The 12,041-nt window shown below is 43.0% G+C and overlaps 1 protein-coding gene across 12 annotated transcripts in view; it reads left to right on the forward strand.

The window, feature by feature from the left end:
- The window catches only part of UNC80 (unc-80 subunit of NALCN channel complex), a 230,500-nt gene that overhangs the window by 127,205 nt on the left and 91,254 nt on the right, over positions 1-12,041 (forward strand). For 9 of the 12 annotated variants that reach the window (XM_036098772.2, XM_036098778.2, XM_036098773.2 and 6 more), the window contains exons 27-29: positions 653-856; positions 2,626-2,726; positions 6,281-6,481. In XM_036098772.2, the coding sequence (XP_035954665.1) occupies positions 653-856; positions 2,626-2,726; positions 6,281-6,481 (506 nt within the window). The remainder of the gene's footprint in view (positions 1-652; positions 857-2,625; positions 2,727-6,280; positions 6,482-12,041) is intronic. The other 3 variants (XM_036098781.2, XM_036098782.2, XM_036098783.2) reach the window with 1 other exon arrangement.

Raw genomic sequence — 12,041 nt, forward strand, 5'->3', positions numbered from 1 at the left:
CACCCAGCCTTTTGCCTGAAAGAAGGATGCTATGACATCACTAGGTGCATTGAAAATGGAACTATTTCACACTCATGTTCACCCAAAGCACACCAGTGAAAACAGATCCTTTAGTGCCATTGCTGAGGAGCTGAGCGGAACCCACTGCTGACTGTTGGAGAGAGAAGCGCCTCTTGTTTTTATTTCTTAATGAGGTATTCCAAAAGGAAGGGGTTACGTGAAGGGGTTTGCATAACTCACATAACTCTGCAAGTCCCATTTCAAAAGAAAGACAAAAACAAATGGTTTGTGGTTCTGTTGAATCAAGCAATGATGTTAAGTGAATGTACTAAGAGTCCGAGATCACGGTGCTATGAGGGCACACTCATGCTTGTGAACCCTGGGCCAGAAAGAGAGCAGGTTGTTCCCAGCACTGATGAGCTATGTGTGCAAGAAAGAAGCTGCACCAGCCCTTCCTGGTGGACCCAGCCTCCTGCCTGCTTAACAAAGCTGCCCCACTGGGGGGCTGGGGAGAAGCTCCTTGTCCAGACATGCTGCTCATCCCGGCCAACAGAGAGGAGGCTGTTCAGGGACAAGTTGGGGAGAGCTTGGATCTAACACTGGCTGGGGAAAACTAAGGGGGAAAAAGCCCTATTTTATTCTTTCAATACAGTTCCCAGCAGGAAGATCAGGATAGGAGGTTCCCGCCTGCTCCAGATTAAAGGAACCCGCAGTTTCCAGGTGAAGAAGGGGGGTTCCTTGTCCAGCATTCGCCGGGTCGGCAGCTTAAAGAGCAGCAAGTTACCACGGCAGGACTCAGAGTCCGAGGCTGAAGAGCTGCAGCTGTCCCAGAGCAGGGACACTGTCACTGACCTAGGTAACATAGAGGAGTGGGGTGCGCAGGGACGTGGGGGGCAGGAAGACAGGGCCTGAATCCTGAAACAACTGAAGCCCATTTTTCTTACACATCAGGAGATGGAGAGCAGAGCCACAGGCTAGACCACACATTCAGTCTGAAAACCACACCGCCCTTTAGAGCAGGGCAAAATGTAGAAATTCCCATGGGGGCAGCTACCTAAACGTCCTCTGTGTTTTAAAGTCTCTATTTCACAGTCAGAAGAACAAAACTCTCAGGGTGGAGAGATTTTGAGACCTGGCCGTGACCTTCAGGGGCGTCAGTTAATGTCTCAGGGGTTTGTTTTCTCCAACTATTTAGTGGGAATAATTCTATATCCTCCTCGCCTACTCTGAAGGGATGCTCTAAAGATGAATTAAGGGATGATTATAAAGTATGTTAAGTATCTGAGCATGAGCTCTGTATACAATCAAAGCATTAGAGGTGAAGGTTGTCCCTGTAGGATCCAAAGAGACTCTTGAATCCCAAAATGTGTTAGTCCAATGAGCCTGATGGTCATCTTACTAGCAAGAAAAAGAGTAAGCAAGTATGCGGATAGGACTCACCAGCTGCTTAGAATTTAGCTATCAGGTAAAAGTTAAAGTACATTTTCTTTGCCACTCAGGCCCTGTATGAGGAGCAAAATAGAAAGCCCTCCTTTCTAGGCAAGTTGTTTCAGAAGTCAGTCAGTAAATGTGGATAAATTATCAATCAAGTCTACTGAAATAGAAGCTGAGTGTATCTAATCAAAGAGAGGTTAAAATAGGAAGTATTTCTACACTGACCCTCCCTCACTTTTGAAAATAACTAATTTATGCATTAGTTAAGATTCAGCTTATTTTTTAAGGAGACAATAGGAAAAAAAAAAACCCTGTGACTTCTTTTGTTACAGGCCTGAAGTTGTAAGAATGTCATCAGTTAGTTTGGGGAGAAAATATTTCAATTAATTATTTGAATTGGTTAGTTCAGCCTGACCAGTTGAATCAAAATAGGTAGCCCAGAGGCATGGTTTTGTCACAGACATGACCCAGGAAAGCTTTTAGATTTGAGGGCAAAGCTTTCTTGTGTGGTAGATAATGTAGTGAATTCCTGAGAGGCATGTCTGCAGGCTTTTCCGCAGAGAAGAGTTTAGACAAAGAGATTGTCAAGGATTGTCCATGATTGACCACAATTGCTTATAAATCCCCTTAGGTTTTTTGGTCGGGTTTTTCTTGTTTGTTTGTTTTGTTTTGTTTTGTTGTTTTGTTGTTTTTTGTTTTTTTGAGGCACCATCATTTTTGAGATCAGTCTGACAGCAAAGTGAGGGGGTGCTGAGAGCGTGACACTAGCCGTAGTCACATCAGCAGAGGAGGCAGCAGCATGCTTATGGCCACTGCAGGTTGCTTGGCGTCCCTACTTAACTACACCTGCAAGGTCTGGGCAGTCTGGAGTGGATTTGAGCACACTCAATCGATAACTTGCTCATCTCAGCAATTCAAGGACTTGACTCTGTTTCTTCTCTGCTCCCATGTCTCAAAATGGAAGCCACCATAACAGAGATCGTAAATGTCTTTGCAATTGCCTGTTCAGCCGGTGGTGAAGGGAACAGCTCTTGTTAACATTCCTCCACTAAAGTCAGTGCTATGCCCTGTTAACCCACTGGGCCGTGGTAGTCTGCCCTAGGATTCAAAAGCATGGACAACTCTACCATACTAACATGCTCTCCAGGGAGACCGAACAATATAACCTTTCTTGGCATTTTTCTTTTGAAGAAGGGAGTCCTTGGAGTGCAAGTGAGCCCAGCATCGAGCCAGAGGGAATGAGTACTGCTGGCACAGAGGAAAATTACCACAGGAGCATGTCATGGCTGCATGTAAGTAGGAATCTCAGAAAGAGACCTGAGATCAATTTCTTTTGGCATTGAGAAAGATCGATGGAGTAAGGACAAAAGAGTATATGAAAACCATCAATCCAATTTAGCCTCTAAGAAAAACCATAGGCTTCTATTTCAGCTGAACCTCTGAATTCTCACTAGGATTGGTATTCTGTGGGATCGTATTCAGTTTAAGCTTAACGAAAACCAGAGTTTCTTTGTTATGGCTGGCTTGTGGGTCAACATAAGTCAGGGCAAACCCTGCGGGACCAGGTCAGTTTGGTGACCAGGACAGCCAAGTACCACAGACGAAGCATTACCGTTAGCTTTCTAGAGGTTACCACGAATGCCAAGAGCAGGATCATGGTGTCAGTCTTGTGTCTGTACACATCTAATTGTAAACCAGAACATGGAGATCCTCAGATGACAAAGGTTACGCTTCAAAGGGCTCTTCAGAAATCATGGGCAGGAGGGGATTTCAGGGAAACTTTGGGCATGGATTAGAGTTCAAGGTTCAGGCCGGGCATGAGGAAAGAATGAGAAAGTTAAGGAAGCACAACGTCAGATCCGCAACTAGCAGGGTACTGCCTGCGCTGTTATTGATCTTAGGTATGTTCGGTACCATCTCTTCTGATTGTCATCTGACTTCCTGGTAGGGTCAGATAAGGGCTGGCTGGTACAAAACGCTCCTCAGAGTTTACAGTGCTGTGTCTTCACAACTGGCTAATCCCCAGAACCTAATTTTGAGATTCTCTGAGGCAGCTATTTTTAAAATAAACTCTTTAGTGAAGTCCAACCTACATCTTGAAAAGCATAGAAAACCTACGTGTACAGCTCAATAAATTTGCACAAAGTGACAATCTGTGTAACCACCAGCAGGTCAAGAACATTATCATACCTTAGAAGCCCTACACACGCTGTCTACCAGTCACTACTCTCCCCTAACAGTAACCACCATATCCCTGGTGGGAGATGTTGATAATGAAGGCCACTGTGCATGTGTGGAGGCAGGGGGTGTTTGGGAGCTCTCTGTACACTCTGCTCAATTTTGCTGTAAACCTAAAACTGCTCTAAAACAAAGTCTATTAATTAAAAAAAAAAAAAAACTATAGAATTATAGAGGCTCCCAATGATGCTATCTCCCTCCAGAGAAGACTCACCTTATACTTTGGCAGACAGTAAAGATCTCCTCAGTCCTATGAAAGACAAAGCTGACTTGACTTGTAGTATTGCTATCCACCTCCCACCCCCACACCCCACCCCCCTCCCAACACACCCCTCCTAGTATGAAGCATTCCAAGGTTCCCAGTGAAAGTCTGGGGTATGCCCTCAGTCTTGATGGGTCAGAAACTCCAATTTTGCTTCCCCATCACAGTGAAACTGCCAAAATCTCCATTCTGCTTGTCAGCTGGTTTCTGCTTGGCTTCTTAGCTACTCAGTCAACAAATGCCTAGAAGGCAAGTGCCAAGTCTCATTTCTCCAAACCTCCCTTTTCTACTGTCCATTCAATTCTTCCCATTGGCAATTCTGAACTCCAATTTTTCTCTTCCAGTTCTCATGAAATTGCCTAAAGCTTTGCCTGCCTCCTTGGCCACTTATGCCCGAAGGAGAAATGTGGCATTTGCTCACACTGTGCTTACTGCAGTCAACGCCCTTTCTCTCCACATCTTGTCTTTCAGGTCCTGACTGCCTGTGTTGAATGCAATCTTATGCATCCAAATATATATATTCAAATATATATATATTAATATAGATGTACGTTAAACAACACACATTTATTAGCTTACGGTTTCTAGGGGTCAGGAATCCTGGCACAGTTTAGCTAGGTCCTCTGCTTTAGGCTCTCTCACAAGATGGCAATCAAAGTATTGGACAGGACTCGGGTCTTATCTGAAAGCTTGACTGGGAAAGAATTTGCTTCCAAGCTCATGTGATTATTGGTAGAATTTCAGTTACTCAAGAACTGTTAGACTGAGGGCCTCAATTCCTAGCTGGCTATTGGCCAGAGGCCACCCTCATTTCCTTGCTCTGTGAACTTTTCCAACATGGCAACTTGCTTTGTCAAAGCCAATAAAGGAGAGTCTGGTAACAAGAGAAAAGTCAGTGTCTTATGCAATCTAATCACAGAAGTGATAACTCCTCACCTTTGCTGCATTCTCTTGGTTAGAAGCAAGTCACTAGGCCAGCCCATACTCAACAGGAGGTGGTTTCACAAAGGCATTAATACCAGAAAGTGGGATCACTGGGGATCATCTTCAAAATATATCTACCAAAAAGACATCCCTGAACATAATTTTAAAATTACAGATTTCTAGGTCATCTTCACCCCAGATATTCTACTAAATCAGAATCTTCTAAACTAAAGTCCAGTCATATGGTCATTTGTGTGTTTATTTGGTTTCGGTTGTTGTTGTTAAGCTTTCTTGGTGTTTCTCTTTAGTATCCAGATTTGAGAATAACAAGGGAAACCTTACAGTTCTTATATGTGCCCTGCTTCATACCAGTATGTACAGGAATAGCAGGGATGTTCAGTGAAGCTCAAGAGAGATCTGGATTTCTGCTCAGACAACACCTATTTTTTTTTTAAACTTTGAAGAGTGTGAGATATTGCTATCTGAGTTTGACAGGGGTGTGGAGTTGATTGTCATTGTTGTTTTTCTTCACCTTAGAGTAAGCAGACCCTCTCATTCCTGAGGAAATGTGTGGCAGCCCTATCTAGTATGTTTGATTGGCTTTGTCCATGTAGACTTACTTTATGTTCTCCATCCAATATGGTACACAGTCTCTCACAGATTAGGTGTTGGGGTGGGAAATGGTTTTCTGAAGGACGGACGCATTCAGAAGATTATTCTATGCATATTTGACTAGCCTTGTGGATGTTGGAGAGTTCTTGCCTTTTTAGGAAGGCAACTTCAGAAGTTACAAACTCAAAGGCTTTCATTCCTTATCTTAAAAGAACCATATCCTTTAAAACAACTGAGTTCTTGAATCCCACTTGGGAAGTCTAGGTGATGGGATGATTTGAGCCAGATCAAACCCCAAGAGCTAGAATGGCTCAAAAGCTGGAGAAAAATTAATTTGTAGAGAGAAGAAATGAAGCATTATAGTTGAGTTCAGGGTCAGTTGAAGGTTATAGGCCAAGGTAGAAGATGCAGAAGTGTTTTCAATTCCACATGGGTAGGCTGGAGTTAACGACATCCCATGGCTGTCAAAGGCCAGCCAAATCCTTTGGCACAGAATTTCTCACCAGTTGATGCTCTTCTACCTGGCTCCTTCTACAACATAAGAGCTGCAAAAATAATGTGGTTTAAGTTTAGAATCTTTATTTGAAATTATTTGGAAATCATGCACTCCATAGTAATTGGTTTGAGTTTTTCAAGGTCACTTAACCTCTTCTTGTTTCAAAAAGCTCTTTCTATCAAGTGTGAATGGAGAGAGCCAAGAAGCCAAGTACATAAAGCCTTGTAACCCTTTGCTTTCTTGAGGGACTTAATGACTCACTGTGGTTTCAACCCTGATTGCCTGGTTGAGTCTCGGGGATGTGTGTGTTCCAGGTCATGATCTTGCTGTGCAATCAGCAGAGTTTCATCTGCACCCACGTTGACTACTGCCACCCTCACTGTTACCTGCACCACAGCCGCTCCTGCGCCCGGCTGGTCAGAGCCATCAAGCTGCTCTACGGAGACACCGTGGACTCCCTCCGGGAGAGCAACAGCAGTAGCGGTGCGGCTCTCCGGGGCAAGAAACAGAAAGAGGTGAGTGCAGGGGCACAGGGTAATATGCCTCTGATAGGGAAGACGATGTCGCAGCAATCTTTTCTCTGGAAATGCCAATTTCAGGTCACGGCAGGTGTATAAACCAGGTTACAGATCTGTGTGATTTCGAACAAAGATAGAAGGTGAGCAAAGAAAGACAGATGCTTTGTCTTCATGTCCATGAGCACACATGGAATCTTTTCCCAGGTTTCATTTTATTTCTGGGAATGAATATGAATTTGTAGGGGTGGTGGTGATGAGTAGGGTATGGTGGTAGACAGAATAATGTCTCCCCAAGAGGTCGGTATTCTAATTTCTAGAACCTGTGAATAGGTTACCTTAACGTGGCAAGAGGGATTTTGCCTATGGGAATAAGGGGAAATTATCCTGAATTATCCAGGTGGATTCATTGTCCTCATACGGGTCCTTATAAGTGAAAAAGGAGGTAAGAGAGTCAGAGTCAGAGAAGGAGATGGGACACAGAAGCAGAGGGTGATGCAGGGCCATGAGCCGTGGAATGGGGCAGCGCCTAGAAGCTAGAAAAGATGAAGAAATGGATGATTCCCTCGAGCCTCCAGAAGCAACCCAGCCCTGCCAATCCATTTTCGATCTGATCCGGAAAGCCATAAGATAATACATTTGTGGTGTTTTGCACCACGAAGTTTCCTATTACATTGGTAATAGGAAACTGACATAGTTTATCAGTTCCCTATTAAGGAATGAGTAATAAATGGCCCAACTGTTCACAGATAAATAATAGAGTAATCTAGGTCAAATCAGACAAAAGGAAACTCCTTTAAGAAACTCTTACATTTTCTAAGCGTTCAGCCGCTCTTTCCTGACAAGTACACCGAGCAGCTGAGCTGGCAGGAGCTGAAGACAGGAACCAGGGCTGCCGTGCTCCTGCCAGGGGAGCCCTGGGTCACACACAACACGCGCAATGGCCAAGATGCCTGACCGAGTGCTTCTGGCTGGCCCTGCAGCTGCTCCTCACAAGTGGTTTTACAAAGAGATTTTGATATAATACCTATTCATTTCAATGAGCATTCATTGTGCACCTGCTGTTGGCACAATATGAGACCAGATATTCTGGGAGAAATAAAAAATAAATAAGTAGTATTAGAGGATCCTTCCCCTAAGGAGTTTGCAAGCCAGGTTTGGTGGGGTGGGGGTGAAGGTGATAAAATTCAAACCAAACAACTGGAGAATATGAGCAGTAACAAAAAATTTACGGTTGAGTCAGGCAGCAATTTGTAATGCTTTAGCACTCACAAAGGAATATTTTTTTTTTAAAGATTTTATTTATTTATTTGAGAGAGAAAGAATGAGAGACAGAGAGCACGAGAGGGAAGAGGGCAGAGGGAGAAGCAGACCCCCTGCTGAGCAGGGAGCCCGATGTGGGACTCGATCCCGGGACTCCAGGATCATGACCTGAGCCGAAGGCAGTCGCTTAACCAACTGAGCCACCCAGGCGCCCAGGAATATTTTTTTTAATTATAATACAGTTCATTGAAGAAATTTGGGGTAATACAAGAGATCCGAAAGAAAAAAAAAAAATCTGTATTTCAGGCATTTCATAAGTGTGCCGTTTGCCTTCCGGGATAGGATCTTTTAGTATTTTTTTCAAAGCATATATGTGAGGCTATAACGCAGGTATATATCACTGACAAAGGGCTTTTTGATTCTTATAAACTTTGTGCAAGAGATACTGTACTCCCCATTTTACAAATGAAAAAGTGGAGGCTCAGAAGGGTGGGATTGTCACAGTTCACATCTGTAACATACATAGCTAGACTTTAATTTAGAAAGACGGAATATCAAATCCAGAGCTTTTTAACTAGACTCTATTGTGTCTCATGGTATTCAAACTACACATATTCTGAGGGAAAATCATCGGGGAATAGATCAATGTGGGTAACTTCATGAACTGTCAATGATGTCATAAAAAATATATGTATATATATTCGTGTGTATATATGTATATAGATATGTATATATTTTTTTATTTAGGTATGTTCTCCTTCATATAGAAATTCCCTTAGTTTTAGGAGAAAACCGTGTATGTTGGAAGTTGCAAAAATATACCAGCCTAAATTAATGTTCATTGTTCACCATACATGCTCTGAGATTTCTTACTGCTCCAACTATACCTTCACCTGTAATCTGTATGTGGCCAAACCCAAACATCCTTCAAGATCCAACTCAAATGCCACCTCTTCCTTGAAACCATTTATGATCTTCCCAGTGTTGTTTTTTTTTTTTTTAATTTTCATCTGGTTAGCTTTATTTTTTTTTTTATTTTATTTTATTATGTTGGTCTCAAACAATGATCTTCCCAGTGTTAACCCAGGGCATACTATGGTGGATGATTAATGTTATTTTCATTCCCTCCATCCTCTAAATTACAATGGCCTTTTTCTCATGCTTTTCTCATTCTTCATTCATTAATTCATCCATCCACCCATCCATCCATCCATCCATCCATTTGTATATATTCAACAAATTTTTAAAGAACCTATGGACATGCTGGGTCCATACCATGTGCTGAGTGTAATAATGGGCAAAAGAGATATGGCTCCTGTCTTCATATGATACATGCAACCTAGTTGGAGAGACAGACATTAATGCCTCAGATTGCTGTGAAATTGGGAAAAAGAAACACACTGTGCTGAGACAGCTTATGAACAAGACTTTGAACTTGTCGGGGGAAATCAGACTGCCTCTCCAATAGAGTGACAAATGGGTTTTGACTGAAGGATGCATGGATGTTAACTGAATACAGAATGAGTATGAAGGACGTGGCTGGAGGAGCAGGGACTGTTGAGCACGCTGCGAGGGCAGATAGAGACCAGACCACGTAGGGCCACCCAGGCGGTGGCAAGGATTTTAGTCTTTATCCTTTGAGTAGCGGCAAGCACTGAGAGTTTTATGATCACTCTGCCTGCAAGATGGGGCCCCTTATATCCTTATTTCTCTTCTGCCACCTAATTATAAACTTGAACCTGGCAGTCTTGCACACTGTTTCTTATGTGATACCTACCAGAGTTCCTTTCTTAGAGCAGAGGGACAGTAAATATTGAACGGCCGAGTGGGCTGTCTAGTTCATGAGTGCCCTCTACCCCTAGCCCACCAAGGACATTGGCCCCAAGCAGCAGAAGAGGCTTGCCAACCTTAGGCATGCTTACATTTTAGAAAGACAAAGAGAAAGTAAAGCAAGAGTTAAATGTCCTCTAATCTTAACATATTTAAATTAGTCATGCAGGTGAAGAGCTGAAAAAATGTACTGAGTCTGCTGCAATAAACATTTTATTTTCAAAATGCCAGCCTCCTGTGCAAGCTCTTTTTTGTTCTCTCATGATGTTTCCGTTTCCTGGGCTGAATCTGTCACATAAATAAACAATTCCCACATTTCTAGGGCCAAAATGAAAATAGAGTAGGCAATAAATCAAGAATAAAAGCAGTGATTCTGATTAAAATGGAGCCTTATGAGCAATTGATATTTCATTCCTGTTTCCTTTTGAATTGGTTTTTATGGCAGGATATATTTGTGGCAACTAGTACATTTTGTAACCCGTGTAAGTCTGATCAATCTGCTAATCTACATTTCAGTGCTCAGAGGCACACTGTACATCCTGTTAGTCTATTTTAGTGCACTTCCAAGCTTGAGGGGTTTGGGTTTTTTTTAAAGATTTTATTTATTTATTTGACAGAGAGAGACAGCCAGAGAGAGAACACAGCAGGGTAAGTGGGAGAGGAAGAAGCAGGCTTCCCGCTGAGCAGGGAGCCCGATGTGGGGCTTGATCCCAGGACCCTGGGATCATGACCTGAGCCGAAGGCAGACATTTAACGACTGAGCCACCCAGGCACCCCCAAGCTTGAGGGGTTTTTATAAACTATGTATTACCTTCACCAAAGAATTCTTTGATTTTTTCCTCGTATATACGTGTCTTGTCCAATGCTATGTTCTAAACAGAGTAAATGTTCAGTTAGTGTTTGCTGATGAAAAAAAGGAGTAGATGAAACATTTTTTTTTTCCTTTCAGCCAAAAAGGATAGGAGGGTAAAAGGCGATACATGCCTGAAGAAGAAAGGGCACAGTGTCTGTAAATTCCGGGAAGCCGGTGCAAGTGGCAGGAGGCCAGCTGATTTCCTGCAGGACTAATATTTTTCCAAAGCTATGGAAAACACTGTTGTGAGACCGAGACCGGGCCCTAGGTCTTGATTTCATCTGCTAGAATGTCTCCCCTTTCAAATTCACGTGTCAAAGATGTGTGAGGCCCAAAGGTCTAGGTTACCTTTGCGGAAATAATTAGACTTCTCTTGGCATGAAATACGTTTCCGGGACGATCCCTTTCCCAGAGAGCTCAGTAGACTGACTCCAGTTTTCTTAAATTTTATTCCTTTTTTAATTTTTTTTAAGATTTTATTTATTTATTTGAGAGAGAGAGAGAGAGCACACAAGAGAATAAGCCAGGGGGAGGGGCAGAGAGAGAAGCAGACTCCCCACTGAGCAGGGAGCCCTATATGAGGCTCAATCCCAGGACCCAGAGATCATGACCTGAGCCAAAGACAGACGCTTAACCAACTGAGCCACCCAGGCGCCCTCAGTTTTCTTAAATTTTAAGTACCACATTATTTCCCAGTACATCCTCATTCATGGCATTTGTCTCCTTTTCTGCTTACCATGATTTTTCATTTGTTTGCTTGTTCGTTATCTGTCTCTCCTAGTAAGATACACTCTCCATGAGGGCAAGCATCAAGGGAGTTTTGCTCCACAGCACATCCCCAAAGGTTAGCCCAGTTCCTGGCATTTGGTTAAGTCCTAAGAAACACTCTTGAATTATTAAATGAATAAATAAATTTTTTATTTAAAATAATTAAGTATTATGCCTCTCTGGTCAGTAATCTTTTGTTGCAAGAAACCCACTGAAACTTGTTCAAATAGTTAAGAGTTTCTTCAAAGGACATAACAGAACCTCATGAAACCAGGGACCCACCAGGAAAGAGCCAAGCCCTAAAGGAATGAGAAGCAAAGCTGCTGTCCATATCAGAATGGGCATAGTTTCTCCTCTGCTTCTTTCTGCATCTCCATCTGCTCCCTCATCTCTGCCCCCTGACCAGCTTGGCCTGATTTGTTCATCTTGTATGTGACCTAAAAATCTCCAGTTTGCATCATCATTGCTCAGTCCCAGCAACCATCACCATATGAATCAGACTCTGTGTCCCTTAACTCCATAGGACAGGAATTTGGTGGGCTCCACTCTTCCTCTTTGTGATCCAAACATCATGGGATAAAGCCCTGGCCAGTCAGAAGATTGGTTGTTTTGCATTGCACATTTAATCAATAGTGGTCAGAATGAAGAGAGAAGTCACAGAGCCAGATATGGTGAATATATGTCCAAGACATACACAGAGAAGAAAATGTCAGTGGTCCGAGATCTACACCATGCCACAGCGAGCATGCCCCAGGATCCCTGCCACCTCTTGGAGCTGTGTAGCTGCCTGCCATGGACCATAGCTCCCTCTGGGAGATTGACTCAACAATGAATGCCATCTTCTAC

Source organism: Halichoerus grypus, chromosome 4 (genome assembly GCF_964656455.1).
Source record: "Halichoerus grypus chromosome 4, mHalGry1.hap1.1, whole genome shotgun sequence".
Classification (NCBI taxonomy): Eukaryota; Metazoa; Chordata; class Mammalia; order Carnivora; family Phocidae; genus Halichoerus; species Halichoerus grypus.